Source organism: Lagopus muta, chromosome 10 (genome assembly GCF_023343835.1).
Source record: "Lagopus muta isolate bLagMut1 chromosome 10, bLagMut1 primary, whole genome shotgun sequence".
Taxonomy (NCBI): Eukaryota; Metazoa; Chordata; class Aves; order Galliformes; family Phasianidae; genus Lagopus; species Lagopus muta.
The window spans coordinates 484,673-506,464 of record NC_064442.1 but is presented as its reverse complement, the minus strand read 5'-3'; the positions used below and the strand labels follow the sequence as shown (position 1 = coordinate 506,464).

Here is a 21,792-nt window from a genome sequence, read left to right as displayed (position 1 = left end):
AGTCGTTCTCTGCTTTTTGGGACTCTGCCGCCTGCGGTGCCCAGCTGTGCTGAGCGGGTGTGGCTCAGATGTGCCAATGCTGGGCAACATCTGCACACAGCTGGCTGCCCGTCCCCGTGGCTGCACAGGGACAGCGGATGGCATGTGTGCCATCAGAGATGTCCTTTCTCTGCATTAAAACCACACGGACAGGTTGTGAGGACAGAGCACTCCTGCTGTATGCAAAGCAATGCCATGGGGTGCAGCGTGATGCCATGGGGTGCCCTGCAGTGCCATGGGGTGCAGTGTGATGCAGTGCAATGTGGTGTGACGTGGTGCAGTGTGATGCAGTAGGATGCAGTGCAGTGCACTGTGATGCAGTGCAATGCAATGCGTGCTGCCCAGCCCCTGCATGCACATCAGTGGCCTTTCTGTGCCTCATGCTACTTGGAAGGCGAAGCCCCTTAACCCACACAGGTGGTACCATTTGCATATGAAAACTCCATTTTGTGCTTTATTTTCATCTTCTAAAGGGGGGGAATAACACTGCAGCAAGCAGGGCTCTGGCAACAGGCAGCAGGCAGATCACATTGGTGTGCCCACAGCCACATGCAGCCTTATGCAGAAGCCTTAAATATCAGTAACAATGAAATAAGGAGGGATGTCAGGTAGCTCTAACGTGGGTCCATCGTGGACCAATGGTTTTCAGCACCCGCGTTGGATGGGCTCCCGTGGTGGAGCAGAGCTGGGAAGGTGATTAATAGCGATCTGCACTGCTGCTGGGTGCAGAGGGCTGCTGAGGACGGAGCAGAACAGCCTTAACAGACTGCTTGGCGTGCCGTTATTGCTGGGGGCCATATGCTACACCGCGTGTAAATAATCAGCAGATTTTGTCGCCGCAGCTGCCGGAGCGCAGCGCTGTGTCTGTGTGCTGGCAGGGGCACAGAGCACTGCAGCACTCAGCTCCCAGCAGCAGCACCCTGCCTGCACCCTCTGCACAGCACTGCACTGCTGTGTGGGAGCTGCTGGGAGCTCTGGGAGCCGTAGAGCAGCGCTGCTCCTGCAGGACGCTGCTGAGTCACAGCGTCTGTGACTGGGGAGCAGGAGCTGGGGTTGTGGGTTGTGCAGTGCTGGGGGTTCGAGCTCCTGTGTGAGGATGTTCCCGTCTCCATGCTGTCAGACACAGGCTGAGCTTCCTCTGCTGGTGTCAAAACCTTTGCTCTAACCCTGACCCCAAAGAACATCCCTCAAACTGTGCCCCACAGACTTTAACAAATCCCTTTTAGCAGAAATAAACAATGATGTGCTTCAGTCCCGCTGGATTTTATCCTGCATGTCGCAGCTCTGGCAGCAGAAAGCCCTTGGCAGCTCCCTGCTGTCAGCCCTCCTGGTGACACCCCCTGGTGCCCCTGTCCTTGCAGCCCCCTCTTTTGCCCCCAACAGCAGTGCTTCATGCCCTAATGAAGGAGGCATGCGCTCCCCATCCCCAGGTGCAGGCACTCCGCCTGGCAGGGAGCAGTGCTTCTTTTCCATGTGGGTTCAGTCTGCCCAGCAGGCCTGGCAACATGCCGGGTGCTGCTCTGTGCCTGCAGACCTCGTGGCAGCACAGGCCCTGGAGGTGGGCACTGGGGTTGGACCCATTTCTGGAGGGCCCCATTGGGAGTCCAATTCACGTGTGTTGTGTTGGGTTTGTAGCCTTCCAGTGTTTAGTCAAAATGCCGTGCAGCACCAGGTTAGGTGTCTCATGGGAGTATACGTATATGAAATCAATGCTGTTGCCTTTATTGACCAATCTTTTAAGCTCATCATAAAAAAATGAAAGAGATCCAACAGGGTTCATCTCTCTGCAGCACAACTGCATCTGACCCCCAGCACGAGGATTGGTGCTGCCTTTGTTTCCCTATGGGCAGGACTCACCTGGGAGGATGCTGACATTGGGTTGGTTTGGGGCAAAGTGCTGCTTTCCTTTGAGCTTCTGGAGCTTCCCTTTGTGGAGCTATCACCCACGGTCCCTGAGCAATTCTATGGCTCTATGAGATGGGTTTCTGGCTGTAAGGGGAACAGCACAGACCTGAAGGGACAGACAGTCCCCATCCCTACAAAACCGTGATGTAAATCCTAACCCTGGATCAGCTGAGAGCTCGCTCCTCTTGAACACAAAGGTCTGAACTCCATCATCCAGCACAGAGCAGCGAGCTGGGTCCATGCCCTGCAGCTCTGCAGGGCAGCAAGAAGCTAATTAGACATTGATAATTATTTCAGATTTGGTCACCTTGAATTCTGTGACCAGGATGAGGAACATCTGCGGAAAAGCTGTGTACAGAGGGGATGCAGAGTGCAGGAGGGGATGCAGTGTGCATGAGGGGATGCTGTGTGCAGGAAGGGATGCAGTGTGCAGGAGGGGATGCAGTGTGCAGGAGGGGATGCAATGTGCAGGAGGGGATGCAATGTGCAGGAGGGGATGCAATGTGCAGGAGGCGATGCTGTGTGCTCCACACCTGCCCCCCGGTGCAGCTCCATGGGGCCAATCCAGCACGGTGCCCCACACTGTGCCCCAGTGTCTCAGCTCCAAATGGGCTCAGTGCAGGAGCAGCTGTGAGCGCTGCTGCCCCACGGTGTGCTCAGCCCACCCCAGCCTGACTCAGGATAATTATGTTTAATATCACTTTTATGTGGCAGTATATTGTTTTAATTTCGTAACTATGCAACCTGTGGTAGGCAGTGCTTCCCGCTCGGCTCTCGGGGATCCAGCAGCTCCCGGAGGCAGCATTTATTAAAATCTTCTTTGTCCGTATTTCATGTTTATTGCTGCCATCTTTAATTAAGGAGGTAAATATGGCTGATACGGGCTGCGGGGCCTCGTTAATGTGAGTAATTGGGGCTGTGTGGGGTGCCCGGAGCTGGGCTGGGCCTGGGAGCTGCAGGCATGTAAAGTGAGCGGCGGGCTCCTTTGGAGACGGACTCATGACCGGATTCTTCTGCACAGCCAGGAGGGCAGTGGCAGCCTGGGGAGCTCCTACACGTGGGGCTGGAGCCTTTGTCTGGCTCTGAGTGCCTTCACCCCTCAGCACATGCTGCTGCCTCTGAGGCCCAATGTTATGCGGCATTGTGGCTCAGGGAGATGCACGGGCTGCTAGGGCTGCTGGGGCTGCTCCCAGCCCTTTGCCCCCTGTCAGCATGGAGCTTTGTGCTGCCCATAGCTGTCTGCTTGCCGCCAGGCAGCAGAGCGCTGCAGGAGGAAGGGAAGCCAATTGATGTCCTGTTCCAAGCCCTGGGCTCAGCGCTTTGCCAGGCAGACCCAGCAGCACCTGCAGTGAGGAATGGTTTCATCACGCTTCCTTTCATTGCTGTGTTTGAGAAGGCAGCTAATCTCTGAATCCAGGTGTTTTACTGCGCTACAGACCTTCTCAGAGCCCATTTCATTGAGACCTCCATTCAAATTAACGGTTTGAACCTCACGCTTTGCATGCAAACAGCAGTACCTAATTGTGGGTTTGCTCATAATTGCAGGGGCTCTGGAATGCACCGCACCGCTCGTTATTCATGCAGTTGTTTGTTGTGGAGCAAATCAGATTAATTTATATTCCAGTAATACTTCAAGTGCATGTTTCCATAGGAGGGCGTGGAGGTGGAACCTTTAGGGAGCCCTCCCGTACTGCAAGGAGTGCTGTGAGGCCCCCAGCCTCGCTTCATTGCCATGGAGATGGGACTCTGCTGTGCACCACGGCTGCAGAGCGGTGCCAGCACCGGTGTGACCTCCATGCTGTGGTTTTTCGGGGGGTGGAAAACCAGCTCCCAGATAACAGCATCCCAGAACTGTGCAAGGTCGAAGGCTGCTGGAGCCAGCATGTGCTTGATTTATTGGGTGATCCTTATTTCTCCCAAAGAGCAGCTGTCTGTGGCTGAAAGGAGAAGGGCGCTCTGTTCCCAGGGCTCTGTGGAGGGCAGCACTCGGCCCCCAGAGCAGGAGCTGAGACCCCAGGGACGCTCCTCAGCCTGGATGTGATTGGATCTGACGATGTGGGCACAGAGCTTTGTTTCTGTCACTATTTTTGTTTCTACTCCCGGGCCTGTGCTTTAATATAACCTCGGGAGCCCACGCAGAGAGCGGCAGCTCTGTCTCCTTCATCTCACAGTGCTGAAGGGGCTGAGATTACAGCAGCTCCCCCGCTGTGGGTTGGCACAGCTCCTCATCCGAGGTCCCAGGGGGCTCAGGAGCTGCTGTGTGGGGTCGTTCTGAGGGATCTCACATGGGCTGTGCTGATGGCAGCGCTCCTGCCGAGTCAGCCTGGGGAGGTGCATCCTGGTGGGCGCAGGGAGCTGCTGTGTGGTGCCAGGAAGCAGAGCCGTGGATTTACCACGGGGCTGTAGCGAGCGGAGTAGTGCAGTGTTTGGTGCTGAGCCGTTCAGCTCGTGTCAGCTTCAATCAGGCCCTCCACTGGAAGTCTCCTTCTATTAAGCTGTGCAGTGTTCACCTGCTGCGCCTGGCTGTGGTGCGGCTCTCGCAGCATTCGGCCCAGGAGCGGGGCCTGAGCACTGTGAGGGATGTGCTGCGTGGGGCTGTGCAGTGGGACCGAGCTGAGCTGGAACAGTGGCACCCCGCTGCTGCCATCTGGGCACGGTGCTGCCGTGGGGCTGCATGGAGCCACGTCTCTCATGGCACCGCTGTGCCCGGGTGCATGTGCCCTGCTGCCTGTGGCCTTGGCACGGTGTGCACACTGACCGCGTCCCCGCGGCTTCAAGGCAGGGCTACATTACTGCTGGATGCGCCGTGAAATGGGAGAATGCAGCCTTTAAGCTTTCAGAACTGTAGTAACTGCGGGTTGTGCGGACGTGTCACAGCGGCAGCCGGCAGCCAGGTCCCCGTGCGCCTCTCCCTGTTGCTGGCAGACACCTGGGAGGTGGCTGCTGCCTCCGCGCCCCTTTCCCACCGCAGCTCTGTGGCCGCTGCCGGCCCCAGCTCGGGGTGCAGCTCTGCAACGTGCTGTGCCCTCCCTTACCATGCTGGGCTTTACCCCCATTTGTGCGTCCCCTCAATCCGATGCCCTTGGCTGCGCTGCCATGGCGGGGGCTGCCGGCAGCCCGAGGCTTCCCCCCCGCCCGGCGCTGCCGCTCCGCTGTGCCGCCGCTGCTCCTCTTTTGTGCAAATGCAGCACGAGCGCTCCTCTAAATGTCAGCCCGCCCCGCTGCAGTCTCTCATCTCTAAACGCAACGCTTTGTCAAGCGTTTTGTTGTCGATTGGAGATGAGGATCCTTTATTCCGTCGCTTTTTGATATGGAAAGTAAACAAGTGCACTGCGTGAAGGCAGCACAGCAGCGCGCACCGGTCCCGCTGTGCCGAGTCGGCTCCGTCCCCTCCCCAGCCGCTGTCTGAGCCCACACACCCAGCGCTCGGCATCGCGGTGCCCGCGGTACGCGTGGAATTAGATTAATGTAGATAGGGATGAAAGAAACAGAGTGCCTGCGATGCCGGCAGCACGGATTATATGCGCTGGGGAATGGGATGGCGCTTCTGCTGCCTTCCGTTCGCTCTTCTTGCGCGCGGCCCCACTGCATCAGGAGGGGCGAGCCTGGGGCCGTGCTGCCCTCCCCAGGCTGGAAAATGCAGGTAGTGCGGTTCTCATTCCAATTCTCCACCGGTGTCCCACGGAGCATCCCTCCCACAGATGCCAACCCAGAGTCTGCCCAGCTGCGGGGCCGCTCACTGCGGCTTCGCTCCGTTCCCGGCGGGATCCGGCTCCCAGGGGTCTGCGGTGAGGGGCAGCGTCCAGGCGGGGACCTCAGCAGTGCCCCCTCCCGAGGGCTGCAGCCCCCGATGTGTGCCGTGCTTCGCGTCCCGCGGGCGCTGTCGGGGAGATGTCGGCCCACATCACCATTCCCCACATCACGCTCCTAAGAAAATGCTTTTTGCCCTCTTAGGTTAATCTGAAAAGGTCATATGTGACGTTGGCATGTGACTGCTGCCTGGAAGGAGTGAGATCTTTTTTGAGCTTTAGAGAAAGCACTGCCTGGCCCCAGTGCCATCCCCTCTCCATGCCCTGCCAGCACTGCACGTGCTCTTGGATTTGTAGAACCATGGAACCGTGGAATCATGGAATTGTTCTCCTGCTTTGTCAAGCACAACACCAGCGGTGCACCAAACTGACCCTGAGCTGTGTGGGGCTGTGCAGGACGGGGACAAAGCGAGGGCAGTGTGGGTCCCTGTGGCTCCTCCATGGCCAGTGTGTGGCCTGTGTGATGCATTTGGCACCCAGAGCTTGGTGCCCTGCACACCAGGTGTATGGCAGCAGCACTGTGCCTCACTCTGGATAGGTGGAGGGGCTGGCACTTAATGCCTGTGTGGGCACTAAGGAGCAGGAGAGCCGAGTCTGGCTGCAGTGGTGCTAATCATGGTTATCACGGTACCGAAGGCAGGGGCTGCAGGAGCAGGGCAGGCGGAGGGAGCTGACACACAGTTCTCCTTGCACGGTGCCCAGAACATCAGCTGAAATTGATTTCACAACGTTAGGGGTAAAATAACACTGTCATCAGAAAGATTTGCATCACGCAATGCTCGTGTCCGTATCGTGCCTCCTGCCAACAGCAGTGTTGGATTTATGGAAGTTTTCGCTGCCTGCCCTAGATAAGTGTGGATCGTTTATGTCTTAAATTGCCCTCCTCCGTTTCCCTGGGAAATCACCTCTGGGGAGGATTAACAGTCCTGCAGTGAAGTGATGGCATGGTTATAAAAATGCCACCTTCCCTGATGCCCAGGAGCAACACGGTGTCTCCGAGGGCAGAGATCTCACGGAGCTCAGTAAATCAGAGCCTGTTCTCGTGTCAGCCCCCGACTGCATCCTCCAAAGGAGCCCAGGTACACTCACTTCAAACCCCCCAGTGAGCCGTGTTCCTGCCACGCCAGGCCGAGCGGTGTGAGCTGCTGTGGGGCCGCGTGGGTCCCAGCACTGCGCCCGGCTGCGTCTGAGCCGCGCTCAGCCCAGGGCAGCAGGAGGTGCTGGGCTGTGCCAGTGCTGCAGCCGCTGCTCCCGCCTGCGCCCCGCTTCGCTTTCACGGCCTGTAAATATTTATGACCCGTTTACCCGTTTCTTTCTTCCCTCCTGTGAGCGTTTTGCTGCGTTCAGCTGCTGGATGGAAAGCGAGCTTCTCCTCGGGGCTGTTGCCAGGAAAACCAAAGGTGCTTTCCTGGAGCTGAGCAGCACGCACAGCTCCTGGCTTTGGTTGCTCTGTTTTCTCACTGTTCCTGCCCTCCAGCAGCGATGTGTGTGGAGCTGCTGGCTGCAAGGAGCACTGCTCAGCAGTGGGGTCCTGCAGCAATCTGCAGCCCATGGCCGCAGCGCTGGGGGTGGTTGGTGGAGCCGCTCTGCACCAGATCAGGAGTCCATGCTTAGCACCAGGCACTTGGCATCTCATCGTGCCTTGAGACCCCAGGGTGCCTGTGAGGGGTCTCTGAGATTCAGCTGCTGCTCGCTTGAGGTGAGAGCTGCAGAGATGCAGTTGTCCGTGGGTTTGTCCTGTGTGCTGCAAGCAGGGCTCGCTTCCTGACAGAGCATTCCTGATTGTCAGCTGGCTGCTGTGAGTGTGTTCCTCGCACGCACCGCCATCCGCTGCAGCAGCAGCGCTCCGTGCGCCATGGAAAAGGAGTGCCAACTTAAACAAGAGCAAACATGGAGCCGCTCCAAGCTCACATGAATGAAAACATGAGCTTGAACGATGGGAGAAGGCAATTTGCTTCTATGGAAAGAGGTTTTCAGTGCTTCTAAATTATAGACTTACAAGTTCTGAATTTAATTCATGAAAGTTGCGCAGCAGCAATGGGCAGCTCAATGCAAGAGGACACAGGTCATCTGTCACCGGGTGTGTGTGAGTTGCTCCAGAGCCACACTCAGGGCTGGAGAATAAGTGGCACTTTGCAGAACCCAATCAGTCTGGTTTCCTTGTCCCCAGGCCCAGATGCTGATGTTGGCTTGGCCAGGCTGTGCCATGGGGTGCCCTGGGGCTGAGCATCCCTGTGCTGTGCCACATCTTTGCTCCTCCTCTGCAGTTGGGTGTTGGGTGGCTGCAGAACAAACCCCCACCTCCTGCAGGACAGTGGGGCAGCCTGGCACCCTGCATGGCAGCTTAGGGGAAGAAAATTCCCCTGCACGTAACCCACGATAAATATTTGAACCGTGTTAAATTCCCCATTCTGGCAGAAACCTTCGTCATAGTCATCCCCAATTGTGACTCACTGATAAATATTCTGCTGTGAGAAACAGCAGCAGATGGCCTTGGGGGGGGGGGAGGGCACAGTGGGGGCCACTGCAGCTGCATTGAGCACAGCCCACAGCACTGCCCTGCTCCTGTAGCACTGCCCTGCTCCCAGCTGTGGGTTCACTGGGGAATCCAGCAGCTGGAGTTTACAGCTACAGAAATCACTTTCTGTTTACTTTCTGTAGCAGAAATGCTGAGTCACAGCCTGCAGCAGTGATGGAGCACCTGGTGGAAGGCAGGGCCAGCCCAGGGGAGTTCAGGTTCATGCAATGCAGCTGAGTGACAGGGAGGGCTGGAGCCAGGATCCACCCCTTCCCAGCCCTCACTTAAGGGTTGGCAGTGAAGGTGAGGGTGTCTCTCTGGAGATCTCTGCTTACCTGAGGCCTTCCAGAGGTAAGCAGCTTCCCTCCTTCCTCCCCTTTGTTTCTGTGTCCATGGCTGCTGCATTTGAGCTTATCCTCATGTGCTACAGCCAAACACTTTTCCACCCTGCAATTATCACTGTACTTTCCATCACATTATAGCATTACGCTTTCCTTCTCCAAGGTTTATCAGTTGCAGCAAACTCACATGGTAAGTCCTGGAGACAGAACTGCCCACATCAGCTGGGAAGAAGGATTGCAGGCAGCAAATTCACAGCAAGGCACATGCTCTCATGATCGTGCTGCTCACTGGGGCTGCTATGAGGCTGCTGTGGGGAAGTTGCTGTGCTGATGGCCACCTGCTGTTAGGATGCTTGCAGCTCGTGGGGTGCTCTTGCCTGTTTCTGCCCATTTTCTCCCCATGCTGTAGTTCTGATGAGGTGCTGGCTTACTCTGCAGACTGAGCAGCCCAGAGCCCTCCCAGAGTCTGCAGGCTGAACGCTGACTCCATCTGAGGGACAGTAAATCCCAGCCCCACGCAGCACAATGCCAAATGTTGAAAATAAAGCACTTAAAGCACATATTGCCATCAAATTGCCAGTGAAAATCCCCTCGTGCTGCAGTGGAGCTGTGGCTCTTTGATCTCTCCCAGCTCAGCTGGTGCCGCCAAAGAGATTTAAGCTCCAACTTCACTTTTTAGAACAGACTTTTCTTGACAGTTTCCTTTTAAAAAATAATCTCCCTCTAAGCTGATGGAGCAGGGGCTGGCCGGCCCCGCAGCGTGGCTGCAGAGCTGCAGGAAGGCTGTGCTATTTGTTCCCCAAATCCAGCACTTAATCCCTGGAGCAGGCATTGCCATGGGCTGTAGGGCTGCCCAAGGAGCTGCGCACCCCTGGCACAAAGCGTGTCTGTGCTGGCAGGGCACGGGGCTGTGCTCACGGACTGAGCTGTGCTGTTTCAGTGGCTGTGTGTCTCTGCCCCAGAGCACATGGGTGAGCGCTTTCCTGGTTGCTGTGCTGTGCAGCTTCGTGAGATTTGTGACATGAGGAGGTGTGTAACTCATTTGGGATGTTGGGAGGAGTAATTAAGTGAAATAAAGCTGAGGCATGCAGTGATGCGTGAAGCAGGGCGCTGCATGCAGCTCTGGCTGAAGGAAGAGGGGAGCTCAGGTTGTGTGCCAGGGAAAGTTCCTTTCCCAGAAGGGAGGTGAGGCACCAGCACAGGCTGTGCAGAGGGTGGGGGTCACCATCCCTGAGCTGTGGGGATGTGGCTCTGTGTGGTGCAGTTGGGGCATGGAGAAATGAGCTGGGTTGGGCTTGGGGGTCTCAGAGGTCTTCTCCAGCCTCAGTGGCTCTGTGATTCTGTAGTCAGGCTCCATTGCTGGTGCTCAGCTGGGCAGCAGGAGGGGAATGAGCCAGCGCTGCTTGTTGAAGATGAGCTGCTATTATTAACTCATTTCATTTTAGCTGTGTGTGACCCTAATTTTGGCAGAGGAGCTTAGAAAAATGAAGAAGGCAAGGTTACTTTAATCTTCTTAAAGTTTTGAGATTTCATGCTTGCTGCTTTTTGGTCCATGTCTTTCTGGAGCTCTGCTGTTCCCGTTACCCCCTGGGTGCTCTTCAGAGCAGTGCAGGCTCTCAGCCAGTCCTGGGAGGCTCAGCCCTGCGCTGGGAGCACCAGGCTGGGTTGGCACCCACAGGGCCCTGTGCCCACTGCCCCGAGGCTGTTCCTGCAGCACAAGCTGCTGTGTGCAGCTGTGGGGTGACAGCAGCCCCTGTGCCTGCTCCATGATGGGCCACGTGCCACAGGGCGCTGCTGCTGGGGCCAGAGCACATGGCTCATCCTGCGTTCATCCCCGGTGGATGGTGGATGGGCAACACTGGGATGTGAAACCCTCCCCGTGTGCTATGGGCAAGTGGTGATCCTGTGTGTTTTATTGGGGATGCAGGCAGGACGCCATGCACTCAGCATCCCCTGCACACAGCGCTGCTGGCTGCCTTTGGGTGCGTCCTGCACAGCCTGAGCACACTTGGTTTGTTGTCTGAACTCCTCTGAATTGAGAAGAAAAGGACTGAGAGCACAGCTTGGGAACAAGGAGCTGCCTGGCTCTGGTGGCAGCCTCAGCATCCTGCAGCAGCCCTGCAGCGCCTCAGGACTTTAGATGTATCCAAAGTTTAAGGCAGAAGCAGCAAGCGCTCAGGTGTGGGCACTGGTGGCACTGAGCTGCCGTGGCTGCTGCCGTGCTGCTGGGCCAGCACAAACCCTCCTTTGTAAGAACATACAGAGATCAAACCAGAATGCTTAAGCTGCTATTACACAACAGACAGCTCTTTCAAGTTCTGATTTGCAGAGACGGCTCAGATAATTTCCTGAAAGACAGACTCATAATGATTAATTTAGAATATGTTTAACTCAAGTTAGAGAGATCAAAGAGGAAGCATTTCTCCCCCCTCGTAAAGCCGTTTGCATTTGCACACTGTTGGCGGATGGAGGGCTGCTGCCTCGTGCTCTTTGTGTCAGTGCTGCAGGTCCTAGTGCCAATTTGGGTACGGGTATGGAAAGGCAGAAGCAAATCCTGCAAACAAAGGGCCTCAGGGTGTGCAGGACTTGATGCTGGGGACATCACTGCTCTGCTGCTCCCTCCTGCTCTGTGCAGTGCCACGCAGAGAGCCAAAACATAAAGCAAAATGCAGGGCGTGGGTTGCAGGCTGGGCACTGCGCTGTGCTGAGGCTCTGGGGCTGAGCAGCTGCTCTGGTGTGGGGATGTGGCACTGGGAGGTGGCAGTGGGCACGGTGGGATGGGGGTGGTTGCAGTGGGGATCTGAGAGGTCTTTTGTGGCCTTAGTGCTTCTGAGACTCTGTGGCCCTGCTCTCAGTCAGCAGTCACAGTGCTGTGGGCAGCGTGATGCTGAGTGCAGGGCTCTGCCTCTGCTCCTGGCTTTGACTGATGGACCCTGGGACACCCAAAGTGCCCGGCCAGCAGCACCATGGTGTGGGGTGCAGTGTGGGGCAGGAGCTGGGGGTCTGCTCCGTGAGCTAGAAGTTACAGTGCGTGATCGTAAATCCGACTGGAGCAGTGACATCAATGTCAGTGTGAGGGGGCTGTGCGCAACGCCGCGTGGCTTTACACTCCTCCTGGGCTAATCCCACTGCTGATGGGTCAGCCCTCATCTGGGGGCTGCATGGCCTCGGGGCTGCGGTGCTGGGGAGCAGAGGGCGTCCTCGTGTGGCTCCGCTGCATCCCCAGCCTGACGTGACAGATTTAGTGCCTTCATCTCCTCGTGTCTCAGCTCCCCCAACCCTGCTGCGCTGCCAATGCCGTTCCTGTCTTGCAGAGAGATGCCAAGGGGCAATACCTGTTCGACCTCCTGTGCCACCACCTGAACCTGCTGGAGAAGGACTACTTCGGCATCCGCTTTGTGGACCCCGACAAGCAGAGGGTGAGCGGATCAGAGCGGTGTGGCAGAGGCCCCATGCAGAGCGCACTGCGGTGTGGCTGCAGCCTGGTGCTGTATTGTGTGCAGTGTGTGGCACTGGGCTGCTCTGTGCTCCTCCTGCCCACACCGTGTGCTCACCCTGATCTGTGCAGTGTCCCCAGGGCTGCTCCCACCGCCTGCACTGTGGGCAGGGCTGGGCATGGGATTGCCCCTGTGTGGCCTTCTGGTTCCAAAGAGTATTCCTGGCGGCAGATATTTGTTACAGAGCTGCTCCAATCCCTTTCTTTCTCATTTCAGCATTGGCTGGAGTTCACGAAGTCGGTTGTGAAGCAGATGAGGGGTAAGCATTGCTCCCAGTACAAGCAAAACACTGAGCAGTGTCCTGCGGGGCGGTGCATGGTACAGCTTGGTGTGCCCCATCCCTGCAGGGGGGACGTGAGGGTCGGTGCCCGACCTGTGTGGACCTGGGGGAGGGGGAGGTTGTGTCCTGAGGTTTGGTGGCAGGTTGGTGACGGTGCTGCTGTTCCCACAGCCCAGCCGCCCTTCACCATGTGCTTCCGTGTCAAGTTCTACCCCACGGACCCTGCGGCGCTGAAGGAGGAGATCACCAGGTGAGGGGGGTGTGGGGCCGTGGGTTTGTGCTCAACCTGTGAGAAGGGCTGTTTTACCAGCCAGCACAGCCTACCGTGCACAGTGCCTGTGCCACTGCTGCTCCTGCAGCCCCCTCAGAGCAGAGCTGCACGCTGTGCACCCACCTCCCTGTCCTCCCAGCACCAATCCCCCAGTTGCACTCCGGTCCTTGTGGGATCTGCTGGCAGGATAGTTCCCTTCATGGTCTGCTTTATTATCTAAAGAACGCGCTATTGGGGATGATCCAGGGAAACAATGGGTGCAGAAATGACGGCAGAAATGGACCCTGGATCCAGAATTTGGGTCGTGTGGCTCAAAGGTGCCGGCACCCAGAGGGCAGTGCTGTGAGCACCCAGAGAGCACTGCTGGGCTGGGATGCGGCCCCCAGCTGTGGGTCGTGGCCAGCAGTGCCTCGGGCTGTGCAGTGCACACATGTGCAGCTGGGACGGCCCTGCTCAGCCCAAGCAAGCTGCACTTGGCCGACAGGCTCTCTGCTGTCTGCAGGTATTTAGTCTTCCTGCAGATCAAAAGAGACCTCTACCACGGCCGCCTGCTTTGCAAGACCTCAGACGCCGCGCTGCTGGCCGCCTATATCCTTCAAGGTAATGCTTCCTGACAAGATAAATCTGCTTTTCGCTCCGAGTCCCGATTACATTACTCCACTTACAACAGATCGCTGCACCTCGAATATAAATGTCACCCGGCGCGGGGCTGTGCTGCAGGGCTGTGATCGTACCGTGCAGCCCCTGCCACTGCCTGGGGGGCACTGGGGCTGTGGGGTGGGCAGCATGGGGCTCTGGAGGGGGGTGGGGTGGCTAATGGCTGAGCATCGAGCCGGCCCTGTGCCCACGGTGGGGCCGCTCACCACCTCTGTCCCCCCAGCTGAGATTGGTGACTACGACCCCGGGAAGCACCCAGAGGGCTACAGCTCCAAGTTCCAGTTCTTCCCCAAGCACTCGGAGAAGCTGGAGAGGAAGATTGCGGAGATCCACAAATCAGAGCTGAGGTAGAGGCTCAGTGCCGTGCCGGGACCCACGTGCGTGCCGTGCTCTGCCCTGCGCACAGCCCACCTCTCCCTTCTCCCTTCCGCAGCGGGCAGACGCCGGCCACTTCGGAGCTGAACTTCCTAAGGAAGGCACAGACCCTGGAGACCTACGGCGTGGATCCCCACCCCTGCAAGGTGAGCGCATCCGGCAGCCACCACTGCTCTGCTCCCTCTGTGCTGACGTGCTGCAGAGGAGCTCCCACTGCTGCCTGTGGGGCTGCGTCACCCGGCGTTGCGCTGCTGTATGAGGCAGCACCTGAGTGAGGTTGGAAAGACCTCTGAGATCCCCCATTCCAACCGCAGCCCCACCACCGCCATACTCATAACCAGGACTGTCCCCTCCCTGCCTGCACTCCTGTACTGATGGAGCTTTGTGCTGGAAGTAGCTTTTAGCGACTCTCAGTGACCCCACGCCGTGCTCCTACAGAGCCCCACTGCACACAGAGGGATGCAGGGAGCAGAGCAGGAGGAGCTGGGCTGTGTCAGTCCCCACTCACAGCCAACATACAGAGAGCGCAGCCCAGCACCCAGTGCAGAGCTGGGCTGAGTGGGGTCCCAGCAGCACAGGGCTGGGTGCTGGCACTGGGCAGGGCCATGGGTGAGCGTTGCTGCTGGTGCTGCTGATAGCTGGTGCTGGAGGAGCAGCTCCTGCAGTGCTGTGCACTGATAGCACTTATTGCGGGCAGTGCGTGCCCCATGACACCCAGCAGTGGGGTGGGGGCTCCCTAGCTGAGACAGGACCAGGTACTTGTGCCTGTGGCTCAGCTCTGTGCTTTGCTTTGTGCAGGGCAGGATTTGGGCTCTTTGGTTTCACCTGTTTGCCCCTGGCAGATTGAAATGAATTGTGATCCAATCTTGATGTGAACCCGGCTTTTTCTCTGCTCACATCCCGAGGGTCCCTTTCTGCTGCTTCCCGTGCACCACACACCCCGTGCTGCTCCCACACTGTGTGCGTGGATGTGCTGCAGCTCCCCATCCCACAGCCGCCCTGCAATGCTGTCTGAGCCCAGCACAGCTCTGCACTTTGCATGAGCTCCAAGGCAGTTAATGAGTGCTTCCCCAGAGCCCGGTTGCTGTGATTAAGTGACTGCACTGCCCAGCTCTGTCCGTGACACTAATTATGGATTGTAAATGGCCACGGTGCTGCCTGGCCTCTCCAACACTGAATGGGATTTTGCCATCATGCAGTTTAATTATTAGCAAAAGGGTTGGTCAGGCACGTAACCATCTTCACTGCGTATTGCTCACTTGTGAGTTGACGGGGTCGATGAGAGCGATGCAGCACGTTGTGCTTCGTGCTGGGAGCAGCACGTGGGGCTGCAGGGCCGTGGGGCCGGTGCATGCACAGGGTGCTGCAGGATCACGTCCGCAGCCCGTTGCTCTATGCCTGCCCTGGGTGCTGCAGGGCACTCTGACACTTTGCTGAGGAGCTGCTGTTCTCTTGCAGGACGTGTCGGGCAATGCAGCATTCCTGGCCTTCACCCCCTTTGGGTTCGTCGTCCTGCAGGGGAACAAGAGAGTGCACTTCATCAAGTGGTGAGCAGCCCCACACTGCTGCTGCTGGCTGACCCTGCGCCCGCAGCTCAGTGCGATGGGGAGGGGGCGAGTGCCAGTGGGGCTGGGCAGCCTCCCATGGCACATCCCTGCCTCTAATGGCACATCCCTGTCCCTTCAGGAATGAGGTGACCAAGATGAAGTTCGAGGGGAAGACGTTCTACCTGTATGTGAGTCAGAAGGAGGTGAGTGTGTTTCCATTTGGGGCTGCCCTGTCCCCCTGCCCGGCTGTGGCCATGCTCTCTGTGCTGCCCCCATCCCACAGCTCCGGGCGCCATTGCTGTGACCAACACACTTCTTTCTGCTGTAGGAAAAGAAAATTGTCCTCACCTACTTCGCCCCAACGCCTGAAGCCTGCAAGCACCTCTGGAAGTGTGGCATAGAGAACCAGGCCTTCTACAAGTGAGTGCGAGGATGCGCTCTGCTCCGCGCTCCCCGTGGGTCGCTCCTGGGCTCACCACGCTGTGGGGCAGTGCAGCACTGTGCCCTCTTGTCCCACAGCTACAGGGCTGCCCCCAACCCAGCAAGCCCCCAGTTATGCATTTAGAATTAATTGGGCAGAGATAGATAGAGCCTTAATGATGGGCAGCACCCGGCAGGGGTTATGGGCTGGAGGGGCAGCAGGCAGTGCCAGCATTCGGCGTGAGGCTGTGCTGGGTGCTCACAGCCTTCCTTGGCAATGCCTGCCTTGGTGCTTCCTAATGAGTTTTATTCTAATCAGTGAGATGCGAGATAAAGTGTGTAATGTATTCTCTTTGGGAATTCCGCAATCAGCGGCTGCCATCAGCAGGTTTCACTCCTCATTATATGAACATAAAATGGAATTGCAATATTACTTTACAAATCTTTTTATGATTAATAATGTCAGCACTGGGTCCTGCTCCCCGTGTGCGGGGTGAGGGCTGCTGGCTGCTCCTGCCCTGGGCAGGGGGCAGTGCTGGAGGTGGGGAGATAAGGCTGTGCTGTGGGGTGGGGGTTTTGCCATGGGGTGGGGAGCTGCCGGGGCTCACACACATTACTCAGCCTTGGTCACTGGGATGTGTGCTGGGAGTTTCCTTGCTCCCATGAGTGCATGTGGCACTCACAGCCTGCTGCCCTGCAGGTTGGAGAAGTCGAGCCAGGTCCGGACGGTGTCCAGCAGCAACCTGTTCTTCAAGGGGAGCCGCTTCCGATACAGGTAGATAAGGGGCAGATAGCAGCCACTGCCAGCTGTTCTGGTGCAGGATGGCCACGTCAGCGCTGCCACCGTGCATTCCCCATTCCTCAGCTGCCATTCTTCCCTCCTGCCCCCGAGATACAGTGATCATGGGGACGGGATGGGGCGGGGGGGAAATCTGGGGGCTTTTCATGGTTGGTTTGTTTTTTTATGAGGCCAAGGTATAAAACAATCATTGCAGTTCCTAAATTCTGCTCCCTGGAGAAGGCGCCATATGGCTCTGCTGGGTGCGGGGCATCCCCAGCCATGAGATGATGCCACTGCTGTGGGCAGTGCAGCAGGCAGGGATGGGACCCCAGGCACTGAGGGTTGCTTTCCCCGTGCTCACGCTGTTCTTCTTCCCACCCATAGCGGCCGTGTTGCAAAAGAGGTGATGGAATCCAGTGCCAAGATCAAGCGGGAGCCGCCAGAGATCCACAGGTAAGGGCACCACGCAGCCTGGCACCACGGTGCGTATGGGGCACCGCGCAGCCCCAGCAGGCGGCCCCTCACTGCTGCTCTCCCTGCAGGGCTGGGCTGGTGCCGAGCAGGAGCTGCCCCTCCATCACCCACGGCCCCCGGCTGAGCAGCGTGCCGCGCACCCGCAGGAGGGCTGTGCACATCTCCATCATGGAAGGTACGCGCATGGGGCACAGCGCTTATCTGGGCACGTGGGCATACAGAAAGGAGATCTGCCTCTGGTCAGGGAGCGGGTATCAAAGGGCCGAAGCTTTGTGGCAGCAGTTGTGGCTCAGGGCAATGGGGTTTGGGGCCTGACGTGGACAGGACCTGAACTTTAATAGTGTCATTGCGATGCCCCACTAGGAATGAGCACACAGAACGGGGCTGAGCCGTGCAGTGCCTCCTGGGTCCCCTGCTCTGTGATTTCCCATGAGTCCCACCTGCAGCCACAGGTTTGAGCTGCTTTGGGCACTCAGCACAGCTGTGCATGTGCTCACATTTGGTGTCCCTTTGTTTCCCCGCATTTGGGGTCACTGAGGTCCTACTGGAACCTCGTGCTGCCAGGAACCCTGCAGTGCCGTCCACATGCAGCCCCAACAGCACAGCTGGGGACCTCACAGTGCTCACACCAGGGCATGTAAGGGACCTCCTGAGGACCCCCCTGTGCCATTGGGGATTGTGGGGAATGGTTGTCAGTGCCCTGAGGCTCAGGGCTATGTGGGGCTGTGCTTTGGGGCCTGCTAAGAGCCAGGGCCCCGTCCCCCCTCCCTGGGTGCTGCTGCAGATCGGGCAACATGCAGCCCCACGCCATCCATCACTGTGCCCGGCACCATGCCCACGGCTGCTTCATGTCACTGTCACCTCGCTGATAGCTGTGACACTGCAGGAGCCCAAAATAGCCCTGAACAGCAGTGGGGCCACTGGCGTGCCACTGCTGGTGGGTCTCCTTCCCCGTGCTGCCGTCCCCACGCCATGGGGAAGTGCCTGGTGAAGATCACCACCCGGGTCAGCGTGCAGCTGCGCTTCATCAACCACTGCTGCCGCGCGGTGCGGGTGCGGGTGCTGGCGTTGGGGCCACGGCTGCTGGCACGCGCTCTGGGGGCTCTGCCCCTGGGGGCTCTGCCCCTGCTGCCCGCTCCCCCTGGCCCCAGCGCCAGCCCCCTCACTCCATGCGGGCACACAGCAGGTGAGGCCGGGGGGCGGGGGGACCTGTCACAGCAGCCTCGGGGTGGTGAGGGATGTGGGATTGGGGTGCGGGGAGCTCTGGGTGCCCCCCCCCAGTGGGATGTTATTACTGTTGGCCCCTCAGTTGGGGGCAGGACCCCGCGTTCCCCACGTTTCTCAGCTCTTGGAGGTGGGGGTGGCAGCGCAGGTTGGCCTGGGGGCGGCTGTCACTGCCCTCCCCATTGGGGATTTTGGGGAATGGTTGTCAGTGCCCTGAGGCTGTGCGAAGCAGCTGTCAGGGTGTGAACGCAGCTGTCGGTGCCCTCGCTGCCCTGCTAAGCCCCATGCTATGCCCTGTGCTATGCCCACAGCCCTGTGCTAAGTCCCATGCCATGCCCCCCACCGTGCCTGCAGCCCCGTGTTAAGCTCCCTGCTAAGCCCCACGCTATGCCCCTTGCTATGTCCTGTGCTGTGCCCTGTGCTGTGCTGTATGCTGTGCCCTGCTGTGCGCACGGCTCCACAGGCATCCAGCAGCATTGCGAGCAGTACGTGGCAGAGCACAGGAGAATGCACTGGGGCAGCACCCATGGCACAGCGCCGGGGCCCTGTGCCCCCCTGGGGAAATGCCCCTGAGAGCTCCAACTGGCGGCTGTCCCCTGCCTCTTCCTACACTTTTACAGTGGGGAGGTGGGAATTTCTGTTGGGTTTTTTTTCAGATAGTGGGGAGAAGGCCCCCCCCTCCCCCCTTGCCCTGCCTGCAGGGTTCAGCTCCTAAAGGGCAGCTCTGGCTCAGCTGTAACCTGAGCAGGCTGGGCACCCAGCCGTGCACACAGCTATTTCTGCTGCTGCTGGAAAGCAGAGCTGGGTCACACGCATGCAGATGCTGAGCTGTCGCAGCCCTGTGCTGCACACAGCTGTGCATGCAGGGGGCTGTGAGGGCCCCTCCTGCCCAACCATCGTGTGATTCTACCATGATTTATGATGGGATGCAATGGAAAATAATGGCATGGGCTAGAACAGAAAGAAGTTGGATGGAACAGAATGGAGCTGAAGGGGAAGGAATGGAATAGGATAGAATGGAATGGCATGGCATGGCATGCAAGAGAATGGGATGGGATGGAATGGCATGGAATGGAATAGAATTGAGTGAAACAGAATGGGATAGAATGAAACGGGATTGTATGGAATAGGATGGAATGGAATACAATGAAGTTGGATGGAACGGAATGGAGCTGAATGGAATGGGACAGAATGGAGTGGCATGGCATGCAAGAGAAGGGGATAGGCTAGAACGAATGGCATGGAATGGAAAAGTATGGAATGAAATAGAATGGGATGGAATGGAATGGCATGGAAGGAGATAGAATGGAATAGCATGGCATGAAATGAAAGCAAATGGAAAAGAATAGAACAGAACACCATACACTGCAATAGCAGAAGGACCCCAGGGCACAGCGTGGGTGGTTTGGGTCTGGGGCAGCTCAGTGGCCGCACGCTGACCTCCCCCGTCCCCCAGGCCTGGAGTCGCTCCGTGACAGCGCCCACTCCACGCCGGTGCGCTCCGCATCCCACGGCGACGCCTTCGTGCCCCACGGCCGCGGCGGCCGCGCCGAGAGCAGCGAACGCGTGGCCATCATCGCCGACGAGAGCTACAGCCCTGCCGACAGCGTGCTGCCCACGCCGGTGGCCGAGCACAGCCTGGAGCTGCTGCTGCTGTCCCGGCAGCTGAACGGAGCCCCGTGCAGCATCGAGGAGGAGAAGGAGTCGGAGGCCGGCACGCCCGGCACGGAGCCCGAGGAGCCGCGCGAGCTGCGCGCGTTGTGCCAGGGTGCCGGCAGCGGGCCGCGGGCGGAACAGGTGAATAAGTTTGTTTTAAGTGTCCTCCGTTTGCTCCTCGTGACAGTGGGACTCCTCTTTGTCTTGCTCCTCCTCCTCATCGTCCTTACCGAGTCCGACCTTGACACTGCCTTTTTCCGCGATATCCGCCAGACCCCCGAGTTTGAGCAGTTCCATTACCAATACTTTTGTCCCCTCAGGCGATGGTTTGCCTGCAAGCTCCGCGCCGTGGTGGCTCTGCTCACTGACACCTGAGGCCCCGCGGCCCCAGCTCCCTTCGTTCCGCAGGAGAAGAGCGGAAGCGCTGCAGGGGTCCCCGTCCCTGCGGGGTGCGGTGGGAGAACCGAATAAAGAGAGGAATTTATTTTGCTATTAACGCTCATCCTTGCGCCAGCATCTTCCCAGGCGCTGCAGGGCGCAGGATGGTCCCCGTGTCACCGTGCTGCAGGACCCCCGTGCCGCCCTCTGGGGACCCCAGCAGCACCACGGCCCCGCGCTCAGCTCCTTTTGTACAAAAGACTGTTTCGAGGTCTATTTTAACAACAAGAAGCTATTTTGTTATTGATCCTGAGTCTTTTTTTTACTTTCCGCCCGGAGCGAAGGCGGTGCGGAGGGGCTCCACGGGGCGGCGGATGCTTTGCAACCCATCTGCCACGCTCCTGGTTTGGGATACAGAGAGGAGCGGTAATTTTAGGACTTTCCTGAAGACAAAAGGACAGCGCTGCAGGGGAAGAGGTAACGCTGGAAAGCCACCGGACAGCCATCGCTCTCCATCCGTCCTTAAGCAAAAACACGCCGATAGCTTGTGGCACGCGTGGAGCCGGGCAGCGGGGACAGCCCTTCCCTGCAGCAATAACGCCGGTCCAGGCGCGCTGGGGCTGCCGCTGGACACGGGGCGAGCGGCCGAGCAGCTCTACTTCATCTCAGGGAGAGATCTCACAGCGCTGGGGCCATCGCTGCCGTGCTCAGCAGAGCCACGGTGGGCACAGGGCACAGCTGTGCGGTGCCACGACAGCTATGCGGTGCCACACTGCGCCCACATGGTGACACACGGCTGCCAATGCCCACAGTGACACACAGCTGCCGTGCGGAGACCCGTGTGATGGCCCAGACGGTGCCACATGGCTGCCACACGCAGCGCCACACAGCAGGACGGCTGCGCTGTGCCACCACATGGCCACCATCCCAAACGGCCGCCGCCGCCGCGCTGTCCCCGTGACCCCGTTTATGCAACGTAGCCGAGTTCACTCGTAGTGTAGTGTTCCTACCTCAGCCCGTAGTCAGTGTGTCTATGCAGTGCGTGGTAGCCCCTGCCCGGTGCCCGCAGCACCGCCGACCTCGGCCTCCTCCATCCGCTTCCTTTAGGACAGCGATGCCATCAGCCCCACGGAACCCCGCCGTTCCCACCCGGTATTTTACCACCAAGACCCCGAGCAATGGGTGACGTCCATGCTATGTTTTCCCGCGTCCGGTGTCCCAGCACCTGTTAGTTTTACGTCTTTCTATTCGGGTGTTGTTCCCATAGTTCTCATACCCAACAAAAACGCAGTCGTAGCGTACTGCATCTTTGCGCAGTAGACGGTGAATTACCTGAAAATGTGAATTTCTTAGTTTTCATAAGAAAAACCTAGGAATTAACCTTTCATGTGCCAAATACTGTAAGCTACATTTTCCTTCAAAATGTACCTTTTTCTACATATTCGATATCTTAGTGAGCATAAAATCATTGGTGCCATGAGAAGTATTTTTAAATTGAAATAAATATTTAAATATCATGGGAAAAAAAGGAAACGAAAACAAAACTGGCTTTGTTTGAGATTTGTTTGCTCTCACACACCTCAAAGCTGAGCGCGAGGCCCTGGAGCCAGCAGCAAGGTT

The 21,792-nt window shown here is 58.1% G+C and overlaps 1 protein-coding gene across 4 annotated transcripts in view; it reads left to right on the top strand.

The window, feature by feature from the left end:
- FRMD5 (FERM domain containing 5) overlaps window positions 1-21,716 on the top strand; it is a 40,227-nt gene extending 18,511 nt beyond the window's left edge. Inside the window, exons 2-15 of one of the 4 annotated variants that reach the window (XM_048956475.1) lie at window positions 11,927-12,031; window positions 12,326-12,368; window positions 12,561-12,639; window positions 13,163-13,260; window positions 13,541-13,664; window positions 13,751-13,838; window positions 15,151-15,239; window positions 15,379-15,442; window positions 15,568-15,659; window positions 16,360-16,434; window positions 16,825-16,893; window positions 16,983-17,089; window positions 19,595-19,935; window positions 20,115-21,716. In XM_048956475.1, coding sequence (XP_048812432.1) covers window positions 11,927-12,031; window positions 12,326-12,368; window positions 12,561-12,639; window positions 13,163-13,260; window positions 13,541-13,664; window positions 13,751-13,838; window positions 15,151-15,239; window positions 15,379-15,442; window positions 15,568-15,659; window positions 16,360-16,434; window positions 16,825-16,893; window positions 16,983-17,089; window positions 19,595-19,935; window positions 20,115-20,162 — 1,422 coding nt within the window. In that variant the 3' untranslated portion in view covers window positions 20,163-21,716. The other 3 variants (XM_048956476.1, XM_048956474.1, XM_048956473.1) reach the window with 3 other exon arrangements.
- Window positions 21,717-21,792: the final 76 nt, after the last annotated feature.